Source organism: Vombatus ursinus, unplaced genomic scaffold (assembly GCF_900497805.2).
Source record: "Vombatus ursinus unplaced genomic scaffold, bare-nosed wombat genome assembly UNPS02014812.1, whole genome shotgun sequence".
NCBI lineage: Eukaryota > Metazoa > Chordata > Mammalia > Diprotodontia > Vombatidae > Vombatus > Vombatus ursinus.
This window is the reverse complement of record NW_020954590.1, coordinates 83,295,411-83,310,228: the sequence shown is the minus strand read 5'-3', so window position 1 is coordinate 83,310,228 and position 14,818 is coordinate 83,295,411. Positions and strand designations below refer to the sequence as shown.

Below are 14,818 nucleotides of genomic sequence, written 5' to 3'. Positions count from 1 at the left end.
GTGAAGGAAGGAAAAAAGCATTTATCAAGCAGCTATTCTAATAGTTAGCTATTATAACATTAGCCAATTAACAACTAATAAAATTAGAATGAGAGCTCCTTGAGAGCTGAACCCATTTTTTTCCCCTCATTACTAATAATGATAGTAAAGGAACTTACATTCTACAAAGATTGTAATAGCTCATTAGCTCTCACTTAGAGAGGCTTTAAGGTTTGTAAAGGCATTTTACAAGTATTATTTCAAATGGAAAAGTGTTTACAAGTCTCTCTTGCTTTCCTATTATTTTTTGGATGATAAACCAGTTAGATTTAAATGAACAGTAGGTTGGTAAAAATCAACCTGGCCATCATTAAAATGGCTTCCATGATTTGGGCTAGCAATAAATTTAGTTGGATATTTTCTTTTCCTTCCACCAATCCAAATACAGTATTAAGGTAGCCCCTGATTGTCTGTCATGTACAGTATGCCCAAAAATAAATAAATGAATAAATAAAGCCCACCTGAATCTTATATTCAGAATACTATGGCCTCATCAACTTTCTATCAACTAATTCTGCTTTTTAGCTCTTCCCATTTACTATACTGAGTCCACAAAATGTTTCAATTAAGTTTGCTATTTTAGAACCTGTTGTGTAGGGATTTCTCTTTACCACCACCATGCTTCTTTCCAAGTGTCCCTCACTTCTTTTCTGTTCCTCCTTTCCATGAAACCTGGGTTACCTCCGGATGATGTTTTTAGTTCTACCGTCTCCGATTGATGGCCACTTTGCCTTGGTGTACTTTGCTAATTATTGTATTTATCTGAGCTTATTTTTCTTGACCATGTTTGTCTTCTTAATCCAGTTGTAAACATTTCATTAGGGTTAAAATCATTCCAATCTTTACCTAGTACTGTCCCAAACACCAAAAACACTAAATGAGTGTGGGTATGGGTCTTAACCAAAAGTCTGGGGAGTGTAAGAAAAGAATATTAGAGATCATTCCAGCCCTTTTATATTCACAGGTAAGGAAATAAATGCCGCAATAGGAAAAATGGCTCACACAGGGAGTTAAGTGGCATACCCTTTCTGTTTTCTTTCATTAATCCTACATTAATACTAAACTTCCATAGTTTAATGTCTTTCATTAATCCTTGTACTCCCTCCATCTTGTCTGCTTCCTATTAAAAAAAAAACAGCAGGAGATTTTAAATCCTAAGTTCCATTTTGTAAATAAGAAAAGGTTTTCAGAAAAGCTACTTCTGTCTCTTTAAAATTGTCCAGGGCACTACAACAGTTAATGATTAGAGACTATAATGTTTAATAATACTATTTCTTTTTAATGCTATTTCAATGGATCTCTAGTCTCCTCACTATTGTCAGTGCCCCCTTACAATAGTAGAGATTACAACTTATTCACACCTTCTTCCCTGTACTCTGAGATCCAGTGACACTGGCCTTCTTTCTATTCCTTTAACAAGGTACTTAATATCCAGATTTCAGGCATTTCACCTGGCTGTGCCCCATGACTGAAATGCTTTCCTTCCTCATCTCTGCCTCCTGGCTTCCCTTACTTCCAAACTAAAATCCCACCAACTATAGGAAGCCTTTTTTGAACCTTCTTAATTCTGGTGCCTTCCTTCTGTTGAATATTTCCAATTTATACAGTAGATCTCTTGTACTTAGTTATCTGCATGTTGTCTCCTCCATTACATTGAGCTCCTTGAGTACAGGGGCTGTCTTTTTCCTTTCTTTATATTGCCAGTACTGAGCACAGTGCCTGACATGGAGTGAGTAATGTTTATCGAATATCTGACTATTATCTTTGTACTTCCATAAATCCTCCAGAAAAAGGTATGCCCGATGTGCTAGACTTCTTTCCCGAAGTCTTTTAATGTTACGTGATTGCTAGTTCTGTACGTGAGCTGTCCTTAAGCTTATTATCTCCTTCACTCTTGACACAACTGGTCTACCTTCTTTTCGAATCATATGTCCTCTGTGCATCTTTTATGCCACTTCTTCTATTGCACTCATCATTGATAATAGGCTGTAGCCTTTTCACACGTATATCTCACCATTGCACACCACCATGTTGATTCTTTGAAGACGTTAGTGTTTCATGATCATAGCCATGAAGTATCACAAGAAGATTAGTGTTGGAATTTTGTTTAGAATTTGTCATGGCAACATTAAAATTACTGCACATATTCTCCAAAAGAAATCCAGCCTTTCTTTTCCTTCTGTTCAGCCCTTGAACTAGCTCAGTGATTCCCCTGCATATCACTGTCTAGATGATAACATTCTTTAACCATTTTTCCCCCTTCAGGAAAGTGAATTATTATGCAATGGAAGAGCTTGTGAGGGGAATGAGAGGAGTATGCCATGTGCTGTCCTTGACCTCCAAATTTACCAGACACCCCAGCTCAAAGCCCCAGTGGCCTTGCTCTAGTTACAGCTCCCTGACACAATGCTTATAAATGGTTGTTGAATTTTAATTTTAATCCTCAGTTGGAATTTTTTCAACACTTTATGTTAAGGGGAAGAAGGGATGGATAACAGCAAAACACATTAAGATCTTTTTTTTACCAAAAAAAAAAAGCAGATACCTTCTGAGATGTGTCTAGAGGTCATCATATTATGTCTATACTTCCCATACTCACACACCTCTCTGCTACTGTATGATTATAATCAGCATTTAACATAATGGCCCCAAAGCGCTTAAGACCTTCACATCATTAAAGATTCATTCATATTCATTCTATTGTACTTATCAAGGCAGAAAAATGGATAAATACATTTTAGGAAGATTTTCAAAAAGAACTAAAACAATAGGTATTCTTGCTATATTTTCCTGATTGAATTATTTTGGTATTCTTTTAATATTTTTTTCCAAAAGTATACCAAAAGTATAATATAAAAATTTGCTTGTTGCAGGTAGAGGTTTAGAATAGTAAATCATAACAGTTTTCAACTATTTCTTTGTTCTTTTATATGTTAGCAAATATACTGAAGATTTGGAGAATGAATAGACTTGACACTTCACTGAGATTCACAAATTTGCGGTTGTGGGATTTAATGTCTGTCATCTCAGCAATGAGTTGCATCTCCCATTTGATCATTTTGCTTTTGCTGAAGTGTCTGTCAGCCTAAATGACAACAGAAGGAACTGCGAGTCAAGCTTGGTGTATATCTGAGTGAAAGCTGTCAGGCATAAGATCCACAATTTCTGACAAAACACTTCCCATATTGAAAGTTGCAACTAATATAAGTTTGTTCATAGAGAAAAATAATCCTGTATTTTTGCCCCTTTAGGGTCAAACTTTGAAGGCATTTAATGTCTTTCTGTCTGTTTGTCTCTCCCCAAAGCCTCCTTTCTTTCTTTCTTTCTCTCTCTCTCTCTCTCTTCACACACACACATGTGCGTGCACACACACATACATTTGTATCTCTACAACCTAAATGACTTAAACTTTATGAAAGCACTTCCAAGCTGTGAGGTGCTATAAAAATGAGTTGTCATGATCAAATCACCATAATAAGCTTCAGTGTTTTGGGTATAGTGGAAAGAATATTGGTCAGAAGACCTCAATTTGAGTAACAGCTCCAACACGGACTAGTTCTGTTACACTAGGCAGGCCACTACATATTTTTTTGAGTTAATCTCTGTAAAATAGGAATGCTTATACTTATACCACCTCCATCACAAGGTTGTTATGGGGAAAGGCAGGCAGGCAACAAACATTTCTTAAATGCTTACTATGTGCCAGGCACTGTGCTAAGATCAGGAGATACAAATATAAACAAAAAGGAAAGAAGGCCCTGCCCTTAGAGAGCTTACATCCTAAAAGGAAGACATTTCCTAAGAGGAAGCTGAAAAGCAGATGTGTGTTGGCAAAGTCCAGAGTCAGAAGCAGAGCAGGGAGAGGAATTAAGGATGACTGGCCTGGACCATTCCCCAAAATGATGTCCCAAGGAGGAACTCACCAGTAGGGAGAAGGGGAAAGCCTTTTCTAACCTTATAAACTTTAAAGCACTACTTAAATGCTAGTTATTAAATAGGTAGCTTGACATAGAGGAAAGAGCATTGGATTTGGAGTCAGGAAGATCTGGGTTCAGATACCACTTCAGATACTAGCTGCATGACACTGAGCAAGTCCCTTAATCTTTCTCAGCCTCTGCTCCCTCATTTTTAAAATGGGGGTGATAATAGCATCTACTTCACATAATTCAGTCAATAAACTTTTATGAAGTATCTATTATGTATCAGGCATTGATTGTGCTAAGTGATGAGGTAACAAAAAGAGGCAAAGGACAGTCCCTGCTGTCAAGGAGCTTACGGTCTAATTGGGGAGACAATATGCGAACAAATATTTACAAAGCAAGCTATATACAGGACAAATAGGAATTAATTAACAGAGGGAAGGCATTGGAATTAAAAGAAGTTATAACGAACAAGAAGGCTTCCAGCAGAAGGAGGTATTATAGTTTGAGATGTAAAAGAAGCCGAGGAATTCAGGAGCCAGAGATGTGAAAGGAAAGCATTCCAGGAATGGAGGACAGGCAGAGAGAATGCCTAGAGATGAAATGACTTGTTTGTGGAGCAGGCCAAGAGGCCAGGGTGACTGGATCAAACAGTATGTGTCAGTGAGTAAGGTATAAGACTAGAAACATAGAATAGAGCTAAGTTATGAAGGGTTTTGAAAACCAAATGGAAGATTTCATGTTTAATTCTTAAGGCAATAGGGAGCCAGTGGAATTTATTGAGTAGGGAGATGACATGGTTGGATTTGTACTTTAGGAAAATTACTTTAGTGGATGGAGGATGAATTATAGTGGGGAGAGACCTGAGACAGGCACACTCACCCACCACTAATACAGTAGTCCAGGCTCGAGGTTATGAGGGCCTACCTTAGAATGGTGGCAATGTCAGAGGAGAGAGAAGGGGACTTATTTGGGAGATGTTGCAAAGGTAGAGTTGCAGAGGTGTTATAGAGGTGTTGACAGGCCTTGGCAACAGCTTGGATATGGGGCGGTGAGAGATAGTGAGAAATCCAGGATGACTCCTAGGTTGTGAGCCTGAGAGACTGGGAGGGTAGTGTTGCCCTCTATAGTAACAAGAAAGGTAGGATTGGGGGAATATCTGGGGGAAAGATAATGAGTTCTGTTTTTGCAAAACTTAAAATATTATAGAATTGTCAGTTATTATCATCTACAGAGATACCTGTTCTCTGATTCTGTTTCCTTTGAAATTGATGAAAGGGATACCATGTGTGAAGAGGTAGAATGGTATAATGGATAGAATTCTGGACTTGGAGTCAGGAAAGGCCTGTGTTTAATTCCCACCTTGGTCACTTAATAGCTGTGTGACCTTGGACAAATCAATCACTTCATCTCTCCTAGCCTCAGTTTCCTTTATCAATAAAATGACGATAATAACTGTAGTACCTCAGAAGGTTGTTCAGAGGCTTAGCTGAAATCATGTAAAGTACTTTGCAAACTTTAAAGATCTCTATCAATGTCGATTTACATGTGTCATTTTATAGATATTTTTCATTAGCAGTATCTCTTTTCTCTGATCCATTAGGGAAGATCTTATTGGTGAATATGTGAGAGGGCAGACTCCCTGTGTGTCAAATGTAAAATTAGGGAATTGGATTTGATGGTCTTGAAGGATCTTCTAGCACTAAATCTTATGATTCTGAAAGTTGGTAGTTATTCTGACCAGCTTCATCTGTTGCATGTTGTCCTTTAAGAAGTAACCCACTTTCATCATCTGACCCTCAGGACCGAACCAAGAAAATCATAATGTGAGCTTAGAAACTTTATTTTCCCCTTTCTTAGCACAAACTAGGGTTGCTGAACGTGATTATTTGCCACAGTATACAGTTTCTGAAACAAATGTATCCACATGGCTTCATTAGGACACATTTCAGCATCTGAATGAAGTTGTCCTAGTTAGTAATAACTGGCTATCAATTTAATGAGCTATTAGAAAGGAGAATAGGCTGCCTCTCTTCAGTCCAGGTCCTCAAGCAAAGGCTGGCTGGCTGACCCAGCTGTTGGGTTATGTTGTACAGGAGATTCTTATTCAGGGACCTCTTGGACTAGATTTGGCTTCTGAGGCCCTGCTCAACTCTGAGGTTATGTAATTGTTTGTGATTGTTAAGTCAAACTCTGAAAGAACAACACACAATAGTTCTTGATAGTGCATGAGTTCTTCCTGATTCACTAGAGTTGTTATTCCTAATAATTTCTTGATTTACGTGCAGAGTTCCCCAGTCTGTGGAAAACAACACTCTCCTTTGATGGCTGGTGAGGACATTTTAGAAGGTGAACTAGGAGTGAGCTTGTTTTGTTAAGTGCAGTCTCTGAGTGTGGGGTTCTTAATGTTTTGGGGGACACTGACTCTTTTGACAGTCTGATGAAGCCTGTGGACCCTTTCTCAGAATAATACTTTTAAATGCATAAAATAAAATTCATGAGATTGCAAAAGAAACCAATTATATTGGAATGCAATGATCAAAATGAAACACACATACACACACATTCATGAAACATGTTGAGAACCAGTATCGTAGGCTAACTCTTAAAATTTTGTCTGTGATTTCTTTCCTCAGTCACTACTACTGGACTTTCAAATTAGAAACTTTTTTTTTAATCTCCTTTCAGCTAAGAAAAAGAAACCCAAACTTTTAAATAAGTTTGACAAGACTATTAAATCTGAACTTGATGCTGCAGAGAAACTACGCAAAAAGGTAGGTCTGCATTCTTGTTTAGCTCAGAAATATATTTTTTGTTTTTCTTGTTGTTGTTGATGATGATGATGTTATGTGTGAATTTCTGTGGTATAGTAGAAGTAACTCTGGATTGAGGGTTGTGAGACTTGAGTTGTAGCCCCAACACTCTAATACCATAGGTAAATCACTTTACTCCTATAACTCTTTTTCATCTGTAAAATAATGAAGAAAAGAAGCATTTATTAAATGCTTACTATATGCCAGGAACTGTACTAAGTGCTTTACAAATATCTTATTTTAGAGATACTTCCCTACCTGGGATATAGATCCCATTATTATCTACATTTTACAGTTAGGGAAACCGAGGCAGTGACTTTTCCTGTAGGAAGAATTAGTGCAGTTCTATGTCTTATCTCAGAAAAACACTGATGTTAGATTATTGACAGAATTATTGGTTTAATTAAATTTTTAGCGATGTTAATAAAGATGGTATTTTCTATTCAGTTGAACACAATTTCAAACATAGGCACAAATGATATTTATTTATGTAAGCTGTAGTTTAGTTAATCAGTGAAATAAAGTTCATTCCCAATTAAGGTTCAAATAAAGTACTGGGGGGAAATATGTTGCTGCTTGTTCCCAGGGTTCTTAAATCAGATTATATTTCTATGATTTGGGATTTGGCTGTTCATTGATGGTGCATCATAGGATATTTCAGTAGGGTGGCATTTTGTTAAAAAAAATCATTTGGTCACATTTATTATGTACAGTGTTATTCCTGTTGTTTGAATCTGAGGGTTTTAAGAATATTATTTTTATGGGGGCAGCTAAGTGATACAGTGGATAGAGCACTGGCCCTGGAGTCAGGAGGACTCAAGTTCAAATCTGGTCTCAGACCAGATACTTGACACTTACTAGCTGTGTGACCCCAGGCAAGTCACTTAACCTCAATTGCCTTGCCAAAAAAAAAAAAAAAAAAGAAAAGAAAAGAAATATTATTTTAAAAAAATAAACATTTGTCATTACACAAATGAATTCCCACACAACATCTTATATAAGAAATGAAGTGGCAATCCAAAAAAAGTTAACTTTCAGAAAAGGTATGGATGTTTAAATAACTATTTAATTAATTTTTTTTTGTGAAAATAAGTGAAAATCTGAGAGGACGATGGGTCCTTCAGTTAGCTTCTCCCAAAGTCTACTTACTACTCTCACTTGCCCTATAATCCCAGACAGCTAAGTGACTGTATTCTACTTGCTTTAAATTAACCCAATGTTACTGGTTAACTTTAAACTTGGAAGAATATAAAAGGGAAGAGAAAGGGGAGAGACTAATAGCTAAATGAAAAAAAATATTTCAAGAAGTTTTAGAATTGAATATTTTGTCTGGCCACAATGTTTTTACTTTACTTTTTTTTAAGTAATGACTATGATTATGGAATTATGGTGCCCCTTTACTAATACCATCAGTTACAATAGTTTGGATTTAATATAGGTAAAGAAAGTCTCCATTCCAAATCCCAGACAATCCTTCTTCTGGGACGGTAGATGAAGTGCCAAACCTGAAGTCAGGAAGACTCATCTTTCTGAGTTCAAATCTGGCTGCAGACACTTCCTAGGTATATGACCCTGGATTAGTCATTTAACCCTGTTTGTCTCAGTTTCCTATCTGAGCTGGAGAAGGAAATGGCAAATCATTCCGGTATCTTTGCCACGAAAACCCCAAATAGGGTCTTGAGGAGTCAGACATGACTGAAAAATGACTCAATAACAACAACAACAATTTTGAAAGCAGCATGGGCAAAGGGTTGACCTTAGAGTCATAAAGGCCTGGGTTCAAATCCTTCTTCCAACACTTAGTAGCATTTCAACATGAACAATTCATTTAATTTCTTGGTAGCTTGAGGCATCTCTCCAGTGAGTTGCCAGTGTGCATCTGTGAAGAGAGTTTTGACCCTGGGATTTCCCTATATTGATGGAAACACAAGTATGCTCCTTCTTTCCAAAAAGTTAACATTTTACTGTATTGCATATGAAACTTAAAATAAATTCTTCTTCTCCATCAGGGAAAAATTGAGGATGCTATGAATGCCTTTGAAGAACTAGTGCACAAGTACCCACAGAGTCCACGAGCTCGATATGGGAAAGCTCAGGTAACAGTGGATTGTTCTGTCAGTAGGCCTCACTTGGCTGACTTCCATATTTTTCATGTGTTCATATTCTCTAAACTCTGCCTTTCTTCTTTATTCCCATTTCTTTAAGTAGGCCATCTCTAATTTGTGTCTAGTTTGTACAAACCTAAATAGGAAATGCTGTGTTTGCATGTGGCTTGTTATTATAACTGTGTTGCATATTACTATATTTACTGAAATTTTCCCTCCTCACACATCCTTCAATCACCAAGAAAAAAATGTTTTTTCTCAGATAATTTTCTACCATCTGTTTTGAATCAGTAACTTTTAGCAAAGAAAATCCATGGAGTTTTGCCTCTCTCTGTCTCTCTCTTCCTTCTTCTTCTTCTTTCTTCTTCTTCTTCTTCTTCTTCTTCTTCTTCTTCTTCTTTCTTTTTCTTTCTTCTTCTTCTTCCTTCTTCTTCCTTCTTCCTTCTTTGTTCTTCCTTCTTTTTCCTTCTTTGTTCTTCTTCTTCCTTCTTATTCCTTCTTCCTTCTTCTTCTTCCTTCTTCTTCCTTCTTCCTTCTTCTTCCTTCTTTCTTCTTCTTCTTCTTCTTCCTTCTTTCTTCTTCATCTTCTTCTTCTTCTTCTTCTTCTTCTTTGTCTCTCTCTACCTCTCTCTTTCCCTCTCTCCTCTGTCTCTCTCTCTCTTGCTGTCTTTCTTTATTCTTTGTTGCAATATGGGTCTCTGGAGAAAGGAGAAATCCATTTAGTAATAAAGGTAACACAAAACCCAAATATAAATAAACAAATTTAAAATGTATCTTACTTTGAAAAAAAGAGCATCAGTCAACTAGAAGCAGGAGAGTATTTCCTTAGGTGGTATTTTTTATATAAAATACAATCTTTTCATCTTCAGAGTGGGAGGTTCTTTACTCATTATTCCACTCTGCCCTGGGTGTGTTTCTCTTTACTTCCTTTTCTATTTCTATATCGTCCATCTTTTGTGGGCTGTTGTGCTAAGTTTATTCACTGGTGAACTGTTGGGTGGGTGCTCATCACCTCCAACCCTGTGGGGAGGTATTAAAACAGTGAACTTGGCTATAGCAGCTACTTAGTCTTTTCCTCTCAAGAACCCTGGCTGTGAGTATGAAACTTGAATATGAAAGCAAATAAAATCCCTCAAATAAATATCACTGTACTTTTTCTCACTGACTGTACTTTTTTCTGGCTGTGGCATACCTAATAACACCTTTATGCGTGGAACCTTATAACTTACTTGCTCTGAGATGAATATGGCAGAAAACCAGGACCCAGAAGTTAATATAATTTCTCTCATCCAGTTTTAGAAAGAAAAAAATATTAGGGGAGAATTATGACTTCATATGGTACTCCTCAACCCTGCTAGCCTCGGTTTATGTTGACAACAGCTGCATTGTTTCTGTCACAGTGGAGAACAAATTTTACACATAATATCCATAAATTATTTAAGTTTGTTTGTTGTTGAGCAGCATAAACCACGGACAAGAGAAAATGAATAGTGTTACCAAAGTAACAAATCAAATTTGGCCTCAGACATTTATTAGCTATATGACCCTGGGCAAGTCACTTCACCCTGTTTGCCTCAGTTTCCTCATCTGTAAAATGAGCTGGAGAAGGAAATGGCAAACCACTCCAGTATCTTTGCCAGGAAAACCCCAAATGAGATCATGAAGAGTTGGATACAACTGAACAGACCCAACAGCAACAATATTGAACGATTGAAGACTTGAGCAGATGGGGTCCAGAAATCACCCATTGTTTTGGCTCCTTTGTGTTATAAAATCCTGATGTTGTGATCCATATTTTTGGGAGGTGAAATTAAGAGTCATTTGAACCTGTGATGTCATCAGTGTAGGAAACTGCAGGTGTGGAAGCTTCCTCCACTGACCTAGTTGGGTAACTTATTTATAACAGTCTCAGAGAGTTGCTTGAAGGTGCTGGAGCAGTTAAATGATTTACCCATGGCAACACAGCCAGTTTTCAGAGTCTAAACCTAGCTTTCTATCAACCATGCCTCATCATCTCTGTGATGCAACTAAAATGTGACTTAAAGCAGAAATGTTAACTTGTACAAATTGAATTTTAATAGTGAGAAATTGAAAAAAAACAAACTTTAAATTATTGTTGTTGTTCAGTAGTGTCTTACTTAACTCTTTGTGACTCCATTTAGGGTTTTCCTGGCAAAGGTAGTGGAGTGGTTTGCCATTTCCTTCTCCAGCTCATTTATTTTCAGATGAGGAAACTGAGGCAAATAGGGTTAAGTTACTTGCCCGGGATCACACAGCTGGTAAATGTCTGAGACCAGATTTGAATTTAGGAAAATAAGTCTACCTGACTCTGGACCCAGCACTCTTGAGAAGAGAATCACATGAAGGAAAATCATCTATTGGATGAGTTTTTCAGGAAAGAAATTTTCAGGATGGAATTAATATTCTGGCCTCTTTATCATGGACTCTCCTGTGACATTGTGTGTAATTTTTCAGGTCCAAAATGATTTCCTAGTTATGATATGTTTCATTTCAGTGGGTTATAATATATGTTGGGATATCTTAGTAGATTGTTTTTCCTTTTTAATAATTGTATAAAAGTCTCAGAAAAGGACCTGACAGAGGGCAACATGTGATCTCAAAGAGTACTGATACCTTTTTACTCTTTAGATGAATCTGAAAATTACCACAGCTTAATCCCATGAACACTAGAGTCACAAGTAAGAACTGTGAATTATATAATTAACTCATTTTATGGTCTAGTAGAAATAATTTTTGAGGCAGATAATGACATATCACACAGGGAATTTGAATGGATGACCTAATTATAGACAATATCGGTTTTCATGTAAATGATTAGTTGTAGATTATAACATCTATTCTGTTCAACTACTCTTATCAATAGGCTTTAGACTGATAGCATCAATCTGGCATTATTAAGCTTATTTTTCAAAGTGATTGTCTTATCAGATTCATGCAGTAGATTTCTGAGAATTAAGAACTATTCATAAAACTGGTCTATTTTTCAAAGGCTTGAAAGTATATGAACATGGTAGTTTATAAAATGATGAAAGTTAAAAGAAATAGGTATAATTCAAATTTTAAGGATTTTATCATTTTTTTCTATTCAGATTGAACTAATTTAATGATAATTTATCTCAAGAAAGGCTAACTTTATAACAGGTTTCTTTACACAGACATTGCTATAGATAAAATGACAGAGTTGAATGGGCCTTTTCAGAATCAAGATTACTGAAATGTCTTTACTTTGGGTAGGTCCTCATGGTACAGGGTTTTATCCTCACTTTGTAGATGTAGAAACTTTAGCATTTCTCCAAAATTTTCAGTGATCTCTTCTCAGTCTTCATTGATCCTGACCTCTTTGTAGCCTTTGATAGTGTTAATCACCTTCTCTTCTCTAAGATTTTTGTGACACAGATCCCTCTTGGTTCTCTATTGGTAGGATGCTTAGTACAGTGCCTGGCACATAGTAAGTACTATGTAATTGCTTATTCTCTCCCCTGCCTTTCTCCTATCTGTCTGACCCTCTTTTTCTCTATCTCCTTTGTTATATGTACATCCATGTCAGATCTGCTGACTGTGGGGTACCCCTCAAGGCTCAGTCCTGGGACCTTTTATCTTTTCCTTATGATAGTCTCACACTTGTAGTATCTCATTGTTTCTACCTTCACAACATCTTTCTACTTCTCTCACATAGCCATCATCATAATTTAGATACTTATTTCTTGCCTCATCTATTGCAATAGCTTGATATTTTGTTTTGCTGTCTCAAATTTCTCTCCATTATAACTCATTTTCTACTAACCTGCAAAAATAATTTTCCTAAATCATAGTGACCATGTCACTGTCCTTGCCCAGTAAATTATATTGGCTCCCTGTTACTTCCAAGATCAAATATAATGTCCTCTATTTGGCATTTAGGACAGCTAGGTTGTATATAGTGGATATAGTGCCAGGCCTGGAATTCATCTTCCTGAGTTCAAATGTGACCTCAGATACTTACTAGCTGTGTGACTTTGGGCAAGTCACTTAATCCTGTTTGCCTCAGTTTCCTCATCTGTAAAATGAGCTAGAGAAGGAAATGGCAAACCATTCCAGTATCTTTACCAAGAAAACCCCAAATGGGGTCATGAAGAGTCAGACATGATTGAAGAACAACTGAACTGCATTTGGCATTTAAAGCTTTTCACAATCGAATCCCTTCCTGCCTTTCTGGTATTCTTACATGTTACTCTTCTTCACATTGATCCAGCTCCACTGGCCTACTCGTTGTGCCTCAAACATGACCGTTCACTTCTGTCTCCATGATTTTAGATATGTATGGAATGTTCTTGCCTTCCATCTTTTAACTTGCCTGACTTCCTTCAAGAAAAATCACAAACACATCCTTCTCCAGGAATTTCTTGATCCTCCAGCTCCTAGAACTTTTTTTTTTAAGGTTACTTTCCATCTAAGGTTACTTTCTATCTACTCTGTGTGTACATTGTGTATGCCTTTCATTTACATATTGCCATGCCCATTAGAATGCAAGCTTCTTGGGGGCAGGGACTGGACTTTCCTTGTACCCCTTGTGCTTGGCATAGTAACTGGCACATAAGCTTGTTGACAGATTGATTGATACTTCACCCACAGCTGATCAGGTTCTGGGAATTGATTAAAGGTGACCAAATTAAAAAAAAAAACTGCTTCATAAACCTTGTGCTGATTTGGTAAGTATATTCACCTAACTGACCAAATTATATACTGGACAGTTGTTTGGTGGAATGTAATTAGAGCAGAAGGATTCAAGTATTCTTGGGATGATTTCCATTAAGCCATGATAATTAGATGAATTATCCTCCCCTTTAGGATTATTTCTTCTTAAAAGATCAGAGTAACTCTTTCTCCTGGACTTTGCTGAACACCAACTTGACACATTTTTACTTTCCAGCTTTCCATTTTTGATATTCCTTACTAGTAATCCCAAACTTCTGACATAGCTCTTGCTCTCTGACCCACAGTTTCCAAGATGAAAGTTTATTTTTACGTTAGTCACATTTCAGATGAATTTGTTAATTTTTATTCTTTTAGGAAGGCCTCCAAAAATCTCTGCTGAGATATAGAGGACACCATCATATTCTTATCAGCAGGAAGGGGAAGGAGAAAGGGAAAGGAATAATCATTTATACAGCACCTACTATGTGCCAGGCACTGTGCTAAGCACTTTACAAATATTATCTGATTGGATCCTCACAACAACTCTACAAAGTTGGTGCTGATATATCACCATTTTACAGTTGAGGAAACTGAGGCAAATAGATTAAGTGACTTGCTCATGGTCATATAGCTAATAAGTTTCTGTTGTCAAATTTGAACTCATGGCTTCCTGATTCCAAGCCTACTACATCATCTAGCTGTCTCTAAGCAGATCAGTTAGATCATCTCTTAGGAAGGATTTTTCCAGAGAAGACTTCTATACACACATACCTATCTCATGAATGTATGCTGATGTTGGCTGGTTTCTATTTTAAAGTATCATTTTCTGAACTTATGGGGTCACAACTTATAAATTAACTATAAAAATAAATATTAGCAAAGTAGCATAGAGATAGCAAAAAATAGAATAGTCACAGGTAGGTATGATAGTGTACAACGTACTGGACTTAGATCTGAGTTCTTGCTTCACATACTTACTAGATAATAATAGCTAACATGTTATATCAATTACTATGTGCCAGGTGCAGTGTTAAGCACCTTATAATTATTATCTTAATTCATCCTCATAACAACTCTGGGAGTAAGTGGTATTAACTTCATTTTACAGATGACAAAATTGAAGTTGACAGAGGTTAAGTGACTTGCCTAGGGTCATGCAGCTAGTATGTTTCTGAGGCTGGATTTGAACTCAGATTTTCCCGACTAGAGACTCAGAACTCTACTCTGCTGCCTAGCTGCCCCCTCA

General features: G+C 36.9%; 1 protein-coding gene across 1 annotated transcript in view; it reads left to right on the top strand.

Annotated features, from left to right (window-relative positions):
* LOC114054008 (aspartyl/asparaginyl beta-hydroxylase-like) overlaps nt 1–14,818 on the top strand; it is a 100,608-nt gene that overhangs the window by 19,498 nt on the left and 66,292 nt on the right. The window contains exons 3-4 of the mRNA XM_027877098.1: nt 6,648–6,733; nt 8,782–8,868. Of these exons, the coding sequence (XP_027732899.1) occupies nt 6,648–6,733; nt 8,782–8,868 (173 nt within the window). The remainder of the gene's footprint in view (nt 1–6,647; nt 6,734–8,781; nt 8,869–14,818) is intronic.